Source organism: Lissotriton helveticus, chromosome 12 (assembly GCF_964261635.1).
Source record: "Lissotriton helveticus chromosome 12, aLisHel1.1, whole genome shotgun sequence".
Classification (NCBI taxonomy): domain Eukaryota; kingdom Metazoa; phylum Chordata; class Amphibia; order Caudata; family Salamandridae; genus Lissotriton; species Lissotriton helveticus.
This window is the reverse complement of record NC_136073.1, coordinates 631,014,125-631,033,881: the sequence shown is the minus strand read 5'-3', so window position 1 is coordinate 631,033,881 and position 19,757 is coordinate 631,014,125. Positions and strand designations below refer to the sequence as shown.

Below are 19,757 nucleotides of genomic sequence, written 5' to 3'. Positions count from 1 at the left end.
GGAATTATGAAGAGGTAAATGTTTGCTTCGCACGCGCTGCGTGGTGTGTGGCAGGCATGCAAAAGTGGCGCTGTGTCTTAGTTCCGTGCCCCGCTACAACGGAATGCCAGAGAACCAAGTAGTGCCCTTCAACCACAAGTTTAACAATCAAATGGATTAAATTATCAGGGATATAGTGGATGGGTGATCCCAAGGGCACTCACCCGAGTAGCAGAGGTTACAGCCTGACAGGGGTGCGATGGAGCATGGTGTTCTCCAATCCTTCACAAAAAAGAGAAAGTAACGTTTAGTAATCGTATAACAGGGCAGGGAGGGGCCCCTTGCAAACGCTTACCGTAACGCTGATGTCGCAGGCATACTCACAGAAGGGTGGCGGCAACTTGCTTAAAGCCTACCATCGCTCCTGTTCCCCGTGAGTTGCAGACGCGGAAGTGAAGTATTTCTGAAGGATGATGCGTGGAACACTAGACCGGCAACTGGTGCCGCCATCTTCGGGTGGGTGATCTCAAGGTAAACACTTTATTAGGACACTCCAGACGTTGCGGGAGTGGAACCACTGAGAGAATATAATGGCTGGTAATTACTTGTGCTTTTAAAGGTCTCACTGATGTATGTGTGCAAAAGTAATGCGCAGGTTTAAGGATATTACCAGTGAGGGGTAATGATGAAGAAATGAAAAATTACAAATTACAGTGTACTAGTTTGTCTGCGGGGTGCTCAGCGGAGTGCATGAGACCCGTGGGGTCCCCACCACGGTTTAAGGCGCCAGTGAGTTAAAACAGTGTTGGGGGTGCAATAAGGGTATGTTGAAGTTTGGCTGAATGGACAAGGGCGGTTGCCCGAGTTTTGATTAATGGTTGTACCTCGGCCGGTGTGGCGGTAAATGGCCCATATGGACGGTAGTAGTCCCAGTTAATCAACTGAGGTGGTGCGTGTAATGGATACAGAATTGTGGAAGGGGACTGGGTATTAGTGAATTATTGATGCCCATGGAATGTCATCATTGAGTCCTTGTTTGTGGGTTGACAGCTTGAATACCCAACGTTGTTCTTTTTTAAAAAGTGCGTCTTTGTGGATGTTTTGGAAGTGTTCCAGGATCGTCCATTGAAGGTCGTTAGGAGAGTGTCCTGCTTCTGTTAAATGTGTGTATAGTCTTTCTACAGCGGATGCTGCTCCTGTGTTCTGAGATTCTGGTTTTAATGGAGCGGGTAGTCATACCGATGTAACGGAGGTTACAAGGGCATGTTAGAAGATAAATGCAGTTTTTTTGTGTTGAAGTTGGTCTATTCAGTTTGTGTTCATTCCCATGTGGCAGACAATGCAATTGTTTTTGTTGCGGTAGTGAGGGGGCAGGCCACACACTGGCCGCAGGGAAAGTGGCCTGTGACAGGAGGTAATCCCCATAGGGTATTGGCTTGTGTTGGCTGTTGTCTGGGTCTGGTATTGACCACCATGTCTTTGATGTTCGATATTCGGCCTTTTATCCTGACAAGTCCTCTCACTGAGCATGAGTTACAATGCTACAACAACTTCACTAACTTAGGCTTGCCCATGTTAGTTACCAGCCCTCTCCTCTAACTTGTTTTCCCTCCCCGCTTGTCCTTTCCCTTACGCAATGTTGTGTTTTTTTGTTTCCTTTCTAGGTCACCACATCGTCCAGTACAAGACTACTAGGGCCCCATTGACAGGCTACCTATAATTAATTCGGAACCTGTCTTTAGCTGTGCACTACACATATCATAGGTCCTGAAGAAGTGCCACCTGATTCCTCTTGGAACGACCAGGCACGAAACAGGTCGACCTCACGTTAGAGAGTGTCCACCGGGAAAATCATATTCCCATAGGACATCCACTTTATTTTAATTAGGCAGATACTACCATTAACATTAAAATTATTGATGACAGGACTGTCCCTGACCTATTTTAAACCACCACATTTGTGCACACACATCTTCACTGCCCCCACACCCGCATGCACCCAACGGCTTCCTAAAAAGATCTCTGACAAAGAGCACCGGAAACGGTGAGCCCGTCGAGCATTGCCGCGCCGGCCCGACGAGGAGCAAGGCCCAATGATGAAGCATGACACCTCTCGGGGTGTATGAGGGCAACATGATAAAAGATTTGTCTTTCCCATCCCCTTCCCCTTTCTAGGAACTGCACTCTCCTTGCTTTACACGCTGTCGTGGAGCCACATGTGCAGAACCTGCTTCAAGTATAGGCTCCCAGTCCCACCTCCCTCTCTTTCATACGTTTAGCACGGCGGCTCAGCCGAGGGACCTTTTACCGTTCCATTTGGATGCTGCGACCTGACAGTGCCCTTTGGATACTTACTCCTTCCCCTGCCCCCTCCCACCCTTGTTTCCTCGCCCCCACCGGACTTTAACCATGGAACTCAGCCTTGCACTTGCCTTCGACGAGGATGCTGTGTCTGAAATACTCCACACCCCGTCGCTACTTGACCAGGACGGTGGTAGTGCCAGCAGGAGCACCAACGGTGACTGGACGACAATCACTAACATGAAGCGTCAGTTGACGAGAATCATCATGCATGAGGCCATTATGACCGAATACCGGAGGGCAAACATAGCCCTTAATGGCCTGATAGTTACCAACTCGCCCAGGATCTTCCTCGATGACAAACAATTTAAGGAGGAATGGTCAATGGTGTACTGGAAATGTACCCGTGACCTTTTGGTTCTTATTATCAGGACAGCTAAACGGCTAGCGGATGAACTAATCACAAAGGTCGCTATAGCAGAAGGCTCCTTAAAAGCTACCATCGCTAATGCGGCATTCAAAGCTAAACTAGCAGAAATCACTAAGGAGATCAATGACAATAAAAAGTACCTAATGCAACAAAAAGTGAACAAACTCTAAAAAGACATTGATAGGTTCAGTAAAGAGAAGGTACACCCGTCTCTCAAAGATGACTACATCCCCTCGAGAGATGACTACTCATCCGACGACAGCGCTGGCTCTCGCAGACGCACTAATTCATCAGGCAGCAACTCTGGTCCTGATTACCGTGGAAGCAACCAACAACGCCGCAACCCGAACTTCGGCTACGGACCACCTACATACCAGCAGGGACCATTGTTCCATGGTCCTCCTCCGTACCATGGTCAACAAATGTGGCAATACCCACAATACTCACAGGGACCCCAGCCACTGTTTGCCCCCTTCCAACCCCAACCTTTTTTAGACAAGAGGCCGGGGCAGAGGACGCGGAAGAAGAAGAAGAGGCAATCAACAACCGAAGCAAGTACAATGGCAGGACCAGACTCCCTCATCAACCTGGGAGTTGCGCAGCCATCAGGAGAAGAAAAACTGATCGTGAACCTGTCCACCAGACAACTCACTGACATTGAGACCACCGTACTCAAACGCGGACTGGGGTTTGTCCCCACTCCCAGCATCGACATATTCCGCACCAATTGCGAACTCCATAACTTTTTCCGCAAAACACGGTTGAGAGCATTCTTCAACGATGAACCCACCAGACCCAATGAGGATACAGGACTCTGCAATCCATCGACCTTCACGCCACATGCGGGCATGGTACCACCTGAAATCCTCACTTTTGGAAAGGCCGTCCTGAAGGACTTGTCATCTTTACGCACTAGGCCCGTCTACCACAACACCTCCAAGCAGGAGATGGAGGCTATAAAAAACGTGGCCAATGATACCCTCATAACCAGCAAAGAGACGGACAAAGGAGGAGCAATCGTCATCATGTCCACCACCGATTACAGGAATGAATGCCTCAGACAATTACACAATGGACAGTAATATACACAGTTTACAGAAAACCCCACCAAATGTTTAACAATAAAGATCAACTCAATAGTCTCTGCAGCACTCAACTAAGGCTGGATCACCCCACATAAGGCTGAATTCCTCATTAAAAAAAAAACGAAAGTCCCCTACTTTTACACCCTACCCAAAACACACAAAGGGATCCTTCCCCCTCTGGGAGACCCATAGTCTCCTGGATTGGTTCTATCCTCAAACCCCTGTCCAAGTTTTGCGACTACTTTCTCCAACCCCTAGTTCGCACCATGCCCTCTTTTCTCCAGGACACCAGAGATGTCCTCTAACTAATTGAATCTACCAATGAACAGGGCCTCCTGCCAGATGTACTACTAACACTGGACGTGGAGGCTTTGTATACAAACATCCCGCAACTCAGCGCCCTGAAGGTGGTGGAGTCTATATTACACACTTGAACCTGGAGTTCCTCGACACCAATTGCCTTCAAAATGGAATGCGCCCATTTGGCCCTTACGGAGAATTTCTTCGAATTTGAAAACAGCCTTTTTCACCCAACACAAGGCACATCCATGGGGAGTACCTTTGCCCCGAGTCTAGCATGTCTCTACATGTCAGATTTAGAGGGCAAACACATCCTCAGCACCACCAATCCCTAAAATACCAATATTCCACTGTGGCGTCGCTATATCGACGACAACCTGGTGTTTTGGAAAGGAACTACGGACACCATCACCCCCTTCCTTGGCTGGATTAATGGTCTCAACCCTTATCTGACCTTCACAGCCCACAGTTCCACCAGCGAGGTACCGTTCCTAGACCTACTGATCAAAAGACACCCCAACAAACTAACAACCATAACCTACAAGAAGCCCACTGACAGCCATTGAACTTTGCAATTTAAAAGGTTCCACCCCAAAGCCCTTAAGGAGAATCTGCCCTATGGGCAATTCCTTAAACTTAGGCGCAACTGCACCGAGCTAGAGGACTTCAGACACCAAGCCTCCGAATCGAGCACCAACCTGCATAACCACCAGAACCCAACAAAGCAGATCAAGAATGCCCAGAAGAGGGCTAGGAATACCAACCGACTGGCGCTCTAAGAGAAAAAAAGAAAAACCCAGGACTGAAGTCCTGACTTGTGTCACGACATACACCCCTGAAACCAACCTTCCTAAAAAAGTGATTATTAAGCACTGGAAGATCTTACAGGTGGCGTAGAAAACCTTTGAGAAGCCTAGATTTGCTTTCAAAAGAACATCGAACATCAAAGACATGGTGGTCAATACCAGACCCAGACAACAGCCAACACACGCCAATACCCTATTGGGATTACCCCCTGTCACAGGCCACTTTCCCTGCAGGCAGTGTGTGGCCTGCCCCCTCACTACCGTAACAAAAACAATTGCATTGTCTGCCACATGGGAATGGACACAAACTAAACACACCAACTGCAACACAAAAAACTGCATTTATCTGCTAACATGCCCTTGTAATTTCCGTTACATTGTAATGACTACCCGCTCCATTAAAACAAGAATCTCAGAACACAGGAGCAACATCCGCTGTAGAAAGACCACTACAAGACTATACACACATTTTACAGAAGCAGGACACTCTCCAAACGACCTTCAATGGATGATCCTGGAACACTACCAAAAACATCCACAAAGACACACTTTTTAAAAAAGAACAACGTTGGGTATTCAAGCTGTCAACCCACACACAAGGACTCAATGATGACATTCCATGGGCATCAATAATTCACTAATACCTAGTCCCCTTCCACAATTCTGTATCCATTACACCCACCACCTCCGTTGATTAACTTGGACTACTACCGTCCATATGGGCCATTTACCGCCACACCGGCCGAGGTACAACCATTAATCAAAACTCGGGCAACCGCCCTTGTCCATTCAGCCAAACTTCAACATACCCTTATTGCACCCCCACCAGTGTTTTAAATTACTGGCGCCTTTAACCGTGGTGGGCACCCCACGGGTCTCATGCACTCCCCTGAGCACCCCGCAGACAAACTAGTACACTGTAATTTTTAATTTTTCATTTCTTCATCATTGCCCCTCACTGGGAATATCCTTAAAACTGCGCATTACTTTTGCACACATACATCAGTGAGACCTTTAAAAGCACAAGTAATTATCAGCCATCATATTATCTCAGTGGTTCCACTCCAGCAACGTCTGGAGTGTCCTAATAAAGTTTTTACCTTGAGATCACCCACCCCAAGATGGCGGCACCAGTTGAAGGTCTAGTGTTCCACGCGTCATCCTTCAGAAATACTTCACTTCCGCGTCTGCAACTCACGGGGGGGAAAAGGAGCGAGGGTAGGATTTCAGGAAGTTGCCGCCACCCTTCCGTGAGTATGCCTGCGACATCAGCGTTATGGTAAGCGTTTGCAAGGGGCCCCTCCCCGCCCTGGTATACGATTCCTAAACGTTAATTTCTCTTTTTTGTGAAGGAGTGGAGCAACACCGTGCTCCATCGCACCCCCGTCAGGCTGTAGCCTCTGCTACTCTGGTGAGTGCCCTTGGGATCACCGATCCACTATATCCCTGATAATTGAATCCATTTGATCGTTAAACTTGTGGTTGAAGGGCACTACTTGGTTCTCTGGCACTCCGTTATAGCGGGGCACGGAACTAAGACACAGCGCCACTTTTGCATGCCTGCCACACACCACGCAGCGCGTGCGAAACAAACATTTACCTCTTCATAATTCCTACGGTCACGCTGTACTATCCACACAGCGCTGTTTTCAATTATGATGTCTGACACGTGGTTAGACAGGCAAACACCACGCATGCCTTTACCTTCAGCGGCTGATTTGTAGATATTACGATGTTGTCCCCCTTTGTTAACCTCTTCGAGGCTCATTACGAGCTGAGCTCGTCATGAGCCACGGCGCTCCGGTGCTCATGACGAGCTCAGCTCGTCATGAGTGGAACGCTCACACGCAGGGATAATTCCCCTGCTGTGCTGAGCGTTCCACGGGAGGTAATGCACCTGTGACGAGCTGGGCTCGTCATGAGCACCGGAGCGCCGTAGCTCATGACGAGCTCAGCTCCTCATGAGCATGAGGGCGCTGTGCGCGCCCCCCTCCCTCCCAGCACAGCGGGGGAATAACCCCCGAGCGAAGGGGTTAATAACACGCCACCACTGATCTAGATCTCTCTGACAAATCAGGGGGGCACCCACCATGCTTCGAGCCCCCACTTGGTATGCACTACTGGTCACTGCCCACTTTGATTTAGTTCACCGCCAGCATAAGAGCACGTGCCTGTACAATTGCCACCCTGTTAATGAAAGCTATGATCCCCCAGTGGTAATTCCGGCAATTCTGGTCCTGGCTCCTTTCAATTATTAACAAATTTTTTAGGCACCAGTGGCCACTATTTATGCACTAAGAATCCCTCGTTTTTACCGTAAGCATGTGTATGGTTGCTACCCCTACCCGGACACGGCCTCTCCAGCCTTTTGTCCTGACAAGTCCTCTCACTGAGCATGAGTTACAATGCTACAACAACTGCACTAACTTAGGCTCGCCCATGTTAGTTACCAGCCCTCTCTTCTAACTTGTTTTCCCTCCCCCTTGTCCATTCCCTTGCGCAATGTTGTGGTTTTTGGTTTCCTTTCTAGGTCACCACATCGCCCAGTACAGGACTAGTAGGGCCCCATTGACAGGCTACCTTTAACTAATTTGGAACCTGTCTTTAGCAGTACACTACACATATCATAGGTCCTGAAGAAGTGCCACCTGATTCCTCTTGGAACGACCAAGCAAGAAACATGTTGACCTCACGTTAGAGAGTGTCCACCAGGAACATCATATTCCCATAGGACATCCACTTTATTTTAATCTTCACTGCCCCCACACCCGCACGCAGCCAACGGCTTCCTAAAAACATCTCCGACAAAGAGCCCCGGAAACTGTGAGCCCGTCGAGCACTGCAGCGCCGGCCCGACGAGGAGCAAGGCCCAATGACAAAGCATAACACCTCTCTGGGTGTGTGAGGGCAACATGACAAAAGATTTGTCTTTCCCATCCCCTTCCCCCTTCTAGGAACTCATTCTCCTTGCTTTACACCTCCCAGATAGCACTTAGTGTATTGAGCTAGGGTGGGGGCACTTGCTAGCACCACTAGACTGCTTTGAAGGGCACATTTGGTGCCCTCCTCGCATACTCCAGTTAGAACCAGTTCAGAGAGCCGTTGGATTCGCTCTGGCCCGAAACTGGACAAGGGACATAGGAGCATCCTCCCCACTGTCTAGCCCCTCCTGTGGGAGAGACCCATGAATCGTCCCAACCCTTTCTTCGGGGTACTTTGGGCTCACCTGTGGGTGGTTCCTTAGCTTCATTGTGGGACAAGACTCAGATCTGAAACTACTTCATCTTCAAACGTCTGGACACTTTGGACTTAGTTGGACTTTGTTTGGGAACCAAAACTACAACTGGGAAGACTCCTGCTGCTCCTGGTCTCGTTCTCCTGGCAGTTGTCTGTGCTCCATACAGGTTCTTCTACAGGCCTGTGGACATCCAAGACACCAGAAGGAATCTCCCTTGGAGTGAAGGAGTCACTCTCCAGCACCTTCAGATACCGCAAAGCAGCTGACCAGTCTGTTGTTCTTGAGCTCCCACGGACTCCGAAAGCTTCTGCAACACAGGTGGCGGTTCTGCAACTCCCCCAAGGCCTGCACTGTCTTCACAACAACTTTGAAGCCAGTATCCCTCGTCGGAACCGCTGGAGCAGTACCCCTGGGCACCACGTCAACTTGCCACTGCCAAGGCTTGTTGACTCTCTGCTCCAGAGATCTTCAGGCTTCAAGAAGCTCAAGCCTCCTGCATCTCTTGCTAACAAGATCTTCATCCTCACAGCATTTTATTTATTTATTTATTTATTAAGAGTTTTGTATAGCGCGAACAAGACCCTTGGGTATCAGAGCGCTTCACATTACATGAGGTAGTTATAGTCCTGCATTATCATCGTAGTTTTCACAATATTATGAGGTAGGTACATAAATTATACAAAATGCGACAATATCAATAAAATTAAAATTTCTACCAGAGTAATAGCATATAGTATGACATAACTTTTAGTAAATAGTGGCATATAATGTATAAAAGAGTCAGTCAGTCCTAATGGACTATTTCCTGTGTGAGTTTCAGCTCCAGTCCTTAAGCAAGATTTCTGACTTCCCGTGCCTCTTCTATGGAAGGAATTTACTCATTAGGAAGATCTTAGTTTCCCTCTTAAAGGTTGCTGTATCTTCAATCTTTCTGATGTTTGAAGGAAGTGAATTCCATATTCTAGGGGCTGCTCCTGAAAAAGCCCTGTCGTAAGTTTTCTTCTTCCGGAAGATGGCGGGTCTCAGCATTAGCTCATTTATGCTCCTGGTTGGTCTGTTACCTCCAGATAGCTTAATTTTCTGAGCTAGGTATTTGGGTGTATTGTGGTGGAGCGCCTTATGTGTTATGCATGCCATTTTCAGCTGGATTCTTGCTTCGAACGGTAGCCAGTTTTATGCCTTCAAGTGTGGTGATATATGGTCAAATTTCCTTGATCCAGTGATCAGTCGTGCGGCTGCATTGAGACATGCTTTCAGGGGCGCTGTTGAAATTTTTGGTAGACCTGCTAGCGTTGTGCATCCATATTCAATCCTCGCGATAACTAGTGACTGAACTGCCAGTTTGAGGTCTGCTTTGGATATGAATGGTTTCACTTTTCTAATGTAGTTCAGATGGTAGCGGGCGCTTTTTGCCATTGCGTTGATATGGGCTTTCATGTTTAGTTTCTCATCTAGAGTGATTCCTAGAGATTTCGCTGAGCCAACTAGAGTAGGGGTGCAATTTAGTGCTGTTATCATATTGGACCATTCCTTCACTTCTGCGTGTTTCTTTGGTGGAGATATTAACAAGAATTCAGTTTTTTGTGCCTTTAGTTTCAGATGGTTGATCGATAGCCATTGCAATGTCAGTTTTAAGGTCTCATTCATTCTCATGATGTCTTCCCTGGATGTGATCTTGATGTAAATCTGCGTATCGTCCGCGTACATGTGGTAGGAAATATTAGATTTTCGAAGGATTTCAGTGAGAGGTTCTATGTAAAGGTTGAACAGTGCTGGAGATAATGTAGAGCCTTGAGGAACTCCAACTGAATTAGGGCATGCTGGTGAGAGTGTTTGATTGACCAGGAATCTTTGCGGTCTATTCTGCAGGAAAGATTCAAACCATTTTAGCACGTTTCCAGTTATTCCCATCCTATCATGAAGCCTGCTTAGTAATTTTTCATGATTTACCGTGTCGAATGCTGATGATAGGTCCAGGAGGATTAGTAGACATGTTTGATTACTGTCTAGTGCCTGTAGTGCATCATCGACAATATGTAGGATCGCTGTTTCTGTGCTATGTCCAGTCCTAAATCCTGATTGGCAGTCGTCTAGTAGTGTGAACTTCGTGATGTGTTGACTTAGTTGATTTTGTACGCATTTCTCTATTAGTTTGGCAAGTATAGGGATGTTGGTCACAGGGCGAAAGTTATTTGGATCTGCTGCGTCCGCCGTTGGTTTTTTGATGATAGGGACGACTTGACCTGTTTTTAGGCAATCTGGAAGGATCCCTTGTGATAGGGAGGCGTTTATTATTTTCGTCCAAATGGGAATCACAATATGGTTTATGTCTCTGACGCATTTAGAAGGTAGAGAATCATTATAGTGGTCGTTAGGTTTGATGTCTGATAGTGTTTTGGCTATGGTACCTTGGTCCAATAGTTTGAAGTTAATCCATTGAGCCTTGTTTTTTGTCCTATTATGGGCGTTATCTACGGTGCTGTTGAGGTTTTGTCTGTCCATATTGCCAATGTTATCAGCCTCTTTCCCGAGCTCTCTTTCTAGTTTGTTTGCCTTGTCTGTGAAGAATGTTGCGAATTCTTCACAGCTTATTTGCGTAGTTGTGGTTTCTTGGTCGGTTTTAGCTAATTTATTGGATTGCTGTTTCAGGATCTCGAATAATTTTCGTGGTCTATTTTTGGCGTTATCAAGCTCAGCTCTGATAAATTCTTTTTTGGAGTGTAGTATTTTTTTGTTATATTCGCTTCTAATTCTTCTAAGTGATTTCAGTTCGGGCGATGCTGGATGTTGTCTCCATCTTCTTTCTGCTAGTCTTAGTTTCCTCCTTTCTTCATTTAGAGTCTCACTGAACCATGGGTTTTTTATCTTCTCTGTGACTCTTTTCAGTTTCAGAGGCATCGTATTGTTGACTATATTCGTTACTGTTTCAGTGTAGTGATCTGTAAGTTCCTCCACACTTTGCAAGTTGTTCGGTGGAGTCAGTTCTTTCTCACAGCTTTCCACAAATAATGATATATTCGGATTTCTAGTATCTCGCAGCCATTTCTTGTGTCTCTTAGGTTGTATCGTCTTGTTCTTTTTCATATTGTTTATCAGGAAAGTTATGGCATGGTGATCTGACCAGTCGCATGGTTCAATTGCTATAATTGAGGTATTGTTAGTTTTTGCTATTATTATTATTATTATTATTAGCATCCTCTGCACTGTGGGCCTTCCTCATTGGAGAGCTGCTCGAGGTCCTCTTGCGACTCCTGTGCCTCCGGCCTGTGGGTCCTCAATGGTCTTCTTGGGTTCCAGTTAGCTCCCCTGCTTGCTCAGGGCCTGCTCCGACTTACCTGCTCTTGGCGATTCCCCTGGACCTTGCTGGTCCCAACACTGCACCCTTTTCATCTGCAACATTCGTTGCAGCTGCCAAGGCTTGTTGGTGTGCCCGCCAGACACTGACCCCCCTGGCTCTTGACATTCTACGTAAGACAGCTCGTGAATAGCTCCTGGTCTTCCACAGCGTCGCATGGTCCACACAGCTATAGCTCCAAGGTCACCATCAACTCTCCTGCATCTTACAACAACTGTGGGCATTCGTCTTCCATGCATCCTGGTCAATCCTAAAAACTATTAATTTGTATTGAGCACGCAGTCGTGTTTACACTCTGCACATGGCCTCCATGGGGTTCCTGGGTACTTACCTAGGGTCCCCAGCTCTTCTAAGTCTTTTGGGTCCAGTCTCGACTTAGGTTGTATTTCACATTCCACTTTATTAGTATATGGTTTGGTCTCCCCTGGAGACCACTGTGTATTTGTGCTTCTTACGTGTTCTATTACTAAAGTATTGTGTGCATTTAAATTATATCTCCCGATAGGAGATATTACAATGTGCTGGTGAGTGTTTATAATAAATACATATTTTATAATTACACTGTGTGGTCCTTTTTCACTTAACCTACACTATATGGTTAGTACTGGTAAAACAAACTGCTTTACACTCCTTTTGGACTAAGCCTGAAGGCTGCTCTCCACAGTTACCACTTAGAGAGCTTTCAAATGTTGTCTAAGACCACTAAAATCACCATAAGGGTTGTCTGGATTAGTGCAGGGTGCTATACATAAGTGAACACCATATACTTAGCCAGCCTCTTACATTGGTGTGCAGCGTTTGGGATTCAAGCCTGTGTTGTTTTACCAGATAATCTAGGTGTGGATTAAATGAAAAACCATCACTAGCATTAGACACATATAATATTTTATAGACAAAATAAGTTCTACTGAACTTTTAGATAGGTTGTTAAGGGTCTAGCATAACCCTTTCTCCAATCTTAGGAAGTCTAGTTTCCACTAGGATAGGTAGGTGCAACACCTCACTACATCTAGTGACCAGGACTTTAGTGGGGATCTCAGTTGGTCTCAGTCTGCTAAGTACAGTAGTCCTAAATTCTAGGAACTAAGGACCCTGTGTAGACTTAGACGGTTAAAGGCAGGTAACAACCTCACTACAAAGTACCTCTTGGAGCTACTTAACCAGGATGACCAGAATCCTGGTGAGGGAGAGGGACAGGACACTGTGGATGGGGATGCTCCAGGAGAGAGGCCAGGAGGGGTTCCCCATACTGTCATTAATTCTGAGTATGGCCAGGAGGAGTCTGGGGACTCCACAATGGCAAATTCTGATCCCCCAGGGAATAGTGCAGATGGCATAGAGGGTGACCCTAGAAGTAGGTACCCCTTTATTCGTCCTAGGAGGGTTCAGAGTAGGCAGAGGAGGTCTAGGTGGGGGATGATACCCATAATTGGATCACTGAAGCAGAAAAACCATGGCGGCGGAGGTGACCGGAAGCAGCAAGATTCTTATAAACCCCAGGAGAAGGGTGGGGAGACGGGCAAAGACAAAAAGGAGTCTTCTCAGGGGCCCCAAAAACCTGCATCTGTGGGTGTGTCCCAAAATTCCAAGAAGGGTCAAAAGAAACCTTGGTGCTATTTATGTGAAGACCCACTAGACAATCGATGCTGATTGTCCAAAGGACAAGGGACCTACTACCACTTCCCCTAAGCCAACTGATCAAGGCTTCTCTGAACGCCACTGAATATGCAGGGTGGGAGCTGCATTCTTTTGTATATTACAGTGTCCAAGCCTACTTGCAAGGTCTGCTGGGGTTTTTACTCTGCGGTGCAACTGAAAGGCAGAACAGGATGCAAGACAATTCATGTGTATTCTCTACCTGGTTGCTGATGAACCCTGCTTTGTTCTACCAGACTTCTGTTATTGTGGACACAGTGGTTGCATCATTTTAGTCTTAGCTGTGGGAGGACACTAGGAATACCATAGTAAATTCCCCAAACACAACCTCAACCCTCAGTGCCAAGTTGAGTGTAGTTGAAGACTTTCACCATCTTAAAATTCCAAAAGTGGGTAGGGTATGCCAGTTAGACCTGTCTGCTTTTGGGTAGCCCCTCCTATTAATTATTTATTTTGTCCCCTTTTTGCCCCTCAAAACCTTTTTATTTTTTTATGTCCACTGGATTTTTGAGAAGTTGACCTGAGGGATAGATGCTCTTTGCCCACATAGTCCTTCATCATGAGGCCTAGGTGCCTTTTCTGACTAAAAACCATCTAGACTCACAAAATGGTGGACAGTAACTGCCACCTTAGGAGAAAGACCCGTAGGGTAGAATAGGGACATTCCAGAACCTTCTGGACCCTGCTGGACTCCTTGTGGACAGCCTATATAAGGCGGAATACAAGGCAGCCATTTTGGAGGTGACTAGTGAGTTCACAGAGTGGAACTGGTGAGGAGGGAGGCGACTCTGAGGAGGAGGATAGTGCTTACTAGGAGTAGGATTGACCTGTGGGCCAGCTGATCTCCTGTACTGACCCGTCCCCCCTTGGTGTTGACCAAACCCCGCCGTGGTGGTCCACGTCTAAAGTTCTTGAACAACCCTCGGGTATTCCAAAGGCTCTGACGACTGTGTGTGTGGAGTCGCTATTGGAAGGGTGAGGAACCCTAACTCTGCCAGATCATACCCAGAAACTGCGGAGCTGAACTCACCCCCACCTTGCTGTGAGGAGCTAACCGATCCCTTCTTCAAGGTCTCACTGCGCATGAAACCGGTGAGGTCGTAGGCGCCTTGGTCGGCGCTGATTCCCTCTGTGTGTTGACAGGGGGGCGGAGCAGCGTCAGAGGAGGCCGGACGAAGGAGGCGGAACCGCCGGCGTGTGGGGACAGCAAGGAAGGAGCCGCCTGCGTGAGAGCGCCGGGAGCAGTGACTCTACGTCGATTACTGCGCAGGCCCAGCCGTCTGTGTGAGAGCGCCGGGAGCAGTGCCTCCACGTCGAGTATTGCGCAGGTCCAGTGGTGCAGATCTTCGAGGAGTGCACCGGGCGGCAGTGACGGCTTCCAACTCGGAAGGAGAAAGTGCCTTGAGATTCCGGCTCCGTCAACCATTCCGTTTTGCCGGCGCCAGGTCAGAGGGCTCCTCAGTACAACAGCGCTGGGGTGAGTGGCGAAAGCGGAGCTGTGGGACCTGGGACGAGGCGAAAACCCTGGTAAGATTGCAGGGAGGAAGCGTGGCCGAGCCTGAGCGGGTGCTGCTAGTGCCTGACAGGGCTTCGTGAGGGAGAGCCTGAGTCAGCATCGGCTACCAGCGTGGAACCGAGTAAAGAGTAGAGCGCTGAGGTTGACTGTGAACAAGTCTGGGGTAAACTTTAGACAGTGATTTTAATGAAAGAGAGGAAGTGAAGTAGGGGTAAAAGTATTGCTAAATCCCTATCAGAAAAAGTGAACAACTTCGAGACAGTACCTGGGCATTTTTCTGAATCTAACTGGGTGTGCCATAAGTGGAACAGAGCAAGTATCGTACTGAGGCTATTTACATGCGAAAACTGAACTACCTCATGCTGGGTTGCTACTAAGAGAATTAATTGAATAGCCCAATCTGGATGAAGAGACATTTATGCTTGCTAGCTTCTAGAATTTATGATGCATGTTTTATCTGTTTAGGGTGCAGGAGGTGATGGAGAATTCTCTTTTCGGGGAGAAGGAATCCCAGAAAATGCCAGTAATGATTTTTCTTTTTATAAAAAACTGTCTAGTTGCCAATTTCTTTTATGCAAAGCTAATTTATGTGCTGTAACTAAAGACTGCTAAGTAACCACAGAGAAACAGAGAAATCTTTTCATAAAGTAAACCGTATTTTTCTAACATTGGTGTAGCGTCCTTATTTTTGAGTGGATGGACGTTATGTTACTGAAGGGAGTGACGCAAACTTAGCACATGTTCCTTGGAGTTAGGCCTTCCCATTTAGTGCCAAGCTACCTTATGTGACTTGGAGGTCCCAGGTCCAACAATGCCCCAGAAACATTTACCCCATTGGTTAGGGTGTGCCCCAGAGTTATTCTACCCACTGGCTTGTGCTAGGCATAAATGTGGCATCTCCAGGCAACCCCTTCCGAACAGTGCTGGACCTGAGGAGGAACTGAAGAGGACTGGTCCTGCTGTCTGTGACTTGAGAGGAGTTTTGAAGGACTGGAAGATTCTTATGTGAAGGCATCATTGTATAACTATTTGTATTAAAAAAAACGCTTGCAGAAAGGGACAAGTTAGTTATGCGAAATTTCAACAAGTAAAATTAGCACCAAAACTATATTAACTGAATGTTACCCAACAATTGGATTCATTTTAACTTGTGTGCATTTACCTGTAAATGGACGTAATCATAATCTTCCATCATTCCAGTCTTCTTGTCTTCCGAGCATCCGTCGGGAGATTCACCAGCCACAAAGTTTGGAGGCAAAGGCAATGGCCTGGACTGTATGTTGGGTTTCTCCCAGTTTCCAGTTTGGTGGACAGACAAATCATTGTTGATCAACTCATTAGCATTGCGAAGTCCAGTCTGGAAATCAAAAGGGACTGACTTGGAATTTGTCTTTTTGAACAACAAGGAAGCATTCCCACGGAGAAATGATGCAAGTTGTTTGGTATCATCTGGGATTCCCCGGGAGTGCATAATAAAGTGGTCCAGGTCATCTACTGAATTTGACTTGTGGGCCATAAGAATGTTTAAGGACCAGTTGCAGCCATCCAAAGCTTGGCTATGCTTCAAAAGTGTTTGGTATACATCTTCCATCTTCTGGAATTGCTTGCTGAGCTTGGTGTACAAGGTTTGGTCAGCTGCTTGTGTAGCATTCCCAACAGCACCTCGTGCAAACTCAAGAAGTTCTCTCACTGCATTTTGCACACTGACGATGACAGTCTGAATGTCCTGCAAATGAGCCTCCATCTGCTCTGGACTTCTCCATGTACCACTTACAAAAGACATTAGGTGAGATACAGAGGTGGCAACATTGTGCTGGAGCTTAGCAAGCATGGTCATGGCCACATCCAAGTCCAGGTCGAGCACCAACATGCAAGGCCTTGCTGACCCTACGGAAGTCTCCTTTTCAAGGACAACTGCCTGTGAAGACGTGGGAATGTTACATGTTGAGCTCCCAGTGCTGGACACAGAAAGCCTCTTGTTGTCTGTGAGCTCTTCCATGACTTTAGAATCCCTGTCCTGTGGCAGTGATTTGCCTCCTGGTGCCTCACGGGGAAAGTCATACATGCACTGAACAAACAAAGGCCTTTCTTGCTTCCTAGGGGGTGTATCATACGTGTCCTCTCTGGTGGAGAAATCAGAATTGCTCGTACTCATAGATGGAATATTGTAGATCTGCATAAAGAAAAGACAACAATAAGCACTTGTCTTGCAATTAAATGTAGTTTATATCGTCAATAGGTTAATGACATTGCACGTTCAAAGCACATTCTCTCTCCTGACCTAAATTTGAAACATTCCCAACACTGCAAAATAAACAATCAAAGATGAGATGAATGGATGTTCCGATCACATTAATAAAAAATGATAATATATGCCAATGCCTGCATCATTAGGATAAACCTCTAGAAACAATTCAGAAGGTCTGGTTCTGCAAAATAGAAACTGAATAAGCTTAGACTGAAATACATGATGCCTTATGCAGTAAAACGATTCATTGCAAAGGGGAGGTAAATGAACTTGTAGCACCCTTAAGGCTGAATTGATAGAGAACACAGGATCGGGAACAGGAGACTGGCAGTGTGTAAGTCTCTCAGAGAAGAACTGAACCCACAACGAGAAGCAAGGGTTGGCAAACTGATAGATGACCACAGTGGCACCCAAGCATACTGGACAACAGAATACAGCAGACATTTCCACCAGTGTTCTGATTCAAAGAGCATCTAGTCCCTAGTAGAAGCGCGCAGTCAGAGAAAAATGTCTTAACTACATATCACCTCTACAGATCTATGGAGAGAGGATAGCTGATGACACCTTGGGGGAAATTCGGGGACTGCAACTCATTGCTACAGGGCTCTGTTGGTTCCCTCTGTGAATATTTGCACTCCAAGGGACAACTAGCGAGTGTGGAAAACATGTTAGAGTTGAAGTTAAGCCAAACACATGACCATGTTGAGGAATGCTTGATATACTTGGCTCCTACTAATACTGCAAGGTACTAGACGCCGGTATGTAGTGCTCAGTAGGTGGGATAAAGCTCTCCACGGCATGAATTACTTGGTTGATCCCCCATAATGAATATGCTACTTACCAGTATGCATCTGTTCTTGGCATGTAGCGCTGCTAACATTCATATCTATTGCATAGATCACCGCCTAGTGTTGGGTCCGGATGATTGCACCTTGTTGTCCTGGAAGAGTCTTCGAAGTATCACGAGATAGGTGGCTCCTCCCCTGGACTACAGTGCGCATGGGCATCGACTCCATCCCCAGATTGTTTTTAGCCATTGTGGCAGAGATGGAGTGAAATAGTGTAAAGGATGTCCATGCTAATGATGAATGCAAGAGAGTATCTGCAGCCGCTACGGGCACCGGGGAGGAGGGCGGGCGATATGAATGTTAGCAGCGCTACATGCCAAGAACAGATGCATACTGGTAAGTAGCATATTCAGTTCGAGGCATGTGGGCTGCTAAATTCATATCTATTGCATAGAATACAGAGCAGTCCCTCCATTAAGGGCGGTTGCCCGTGCCAGCTGCAGAAGCTTGAAAAAGTGTCTTGAGAACAGCCTGTCCTACAGCTGCTTGCTGTTTGGAATGCACATCGACACAGTAATGTTTGGTAAATGTGTGTGGTGTAGACCATGTGGCTGCTCTACAAATGTCTTCCAAAGGAATGTTCCCCAGGAAAGCCATGGAGGCCCCCAACTTGCGTGTGGAGTGCGCCCTTGGGGGTATTGTTAAAGTACGCTTAGCCTTTTGATAACAGATTTGAATGCACTTAACAATCCATCTGGCTATCCCTGCTTTGGAAATGGGGTTGCCTTTGTGCTGTGCTGAGAAGGCAACAAAAAGTTGTTGTGTTTTCCTAAAGTGTTGTGTTCTGTCAATGTAGTACATCAACGCTCTCCTAACGTCCAATGTATGAAGCATTCTTTCCGCTACTGTTTGTGGGTTTTGGAAGAATGCGGGTAGGTCAATAGTTTGGTTGATATGAAACTGTGACACCACCTTAGGAAGGAATTTGGGGTTAGTGCGGAGCACTACCCTGTTGGAATGTATTTGGATGAATGGCTCTTGGATTGTGAGCGCTTGCAGCTCACTAACGCGTCTGAGCGATGTAATAGCAATGAGAAAAGCCACTTTCCATGTTAGAAATTGAATTTTGCAGGAGTGCAGTGGCTCGAAAGGTGGGCCCATCAGCCTAGTGAGGACCACATTGAGGTTCCACACTGGAGCTGGTGGTGTTCTTGGAGGAATGACTCGCTTCAGTCCCTCTAGGAAGGCTTTAATGGCAGGCACCCTGAAAACAGAGAGATGCTGCCTATTCTGGAGATAAGCCGCTATGGCGGATAAATGTATCCGAATGGAAGCGTACGCCAGATTGCATTTGTAAAGATGCAACAAATAGCAGATGATGTTAGGAATGGATGCATCTAGCGGGTTGATATTGTTGTTTGTACAGTAAATGACAAACCGCTTCCATTTTGCCGCATAGCAAGCTCTGGTAGTGGGCTTTCTTGCCTCCCGGATGATGTCCATGCATTCTGGAGGCAGGTTGAGGTAGCCAAATTCTAAGACCTCAGGAGCCAGATCGCCAGATTGAGCTGTTGCGGATCCGGATGCTGAATGTCGCCATGGTTCTGCGTCAAGAGCCTGAATGTGAGATGCAGCCTTTGATGCGGTACCACCGACAGTTCTAGAAACGTGGTGTACCATGGTTGGCGTGCCCATGTTGGAGCAACTAGGATGAGAGTCATCGAGTGTTGCTTTAGCTTTCTTGCCACCAGCGGAATGAGAGGCGCTGGGGGAAAAGCATACGCAAATTTGCCGGACCAGTTCATCCATATCGCATTCCCTTGCGATTCCGGGTGAGGGAACCTGGCGGCAAAGCTTTGGCATTTTGCGTTTTCCCTTGTGGCAAACAGGTCTATCTCTGGATGACCCCACTGCTGGAAGTACGGGTGGAGTACTGATGGATGTATCTCCCACTCGTGCATTTGATGGCTGTATCTGCTGAGCAGATCCGCCATCTGATTGTCCTTGCCCGGGAGGTGTTCCGCCATGAGGAAAATGTTCCTCTGAATGGCCCAC

General features: G+C 47.0%; 1 protein-coding gene across 4 annotated transcripts in view; it reads right to left on the bottom strand.

Annotated features, from left to right (window-relative positions):
- The window catches only part of BCAR1 (BCAR1 scaffold protein, Cas family member), a 287,528-nt gene that overhangs the window by 92,040 nt on the left and 175,731 nt on the right, over positions 1-19,757 (bottom strand). For all 4 annotated transcript variants that reach the window (XM_078670725.1, XM_078670726.1, XM_078670727.1 and 1 more), the window contains one exon: positions 15,829-16,839. In XM_078670725.1, coding sequence (XP_078526851.1) covers positions 15,829-16,839 — 1,011 coding nt within the window. The remainder of the gene's footprint in view (positions 1-15,828; positions 16,840-19,757) is intronic.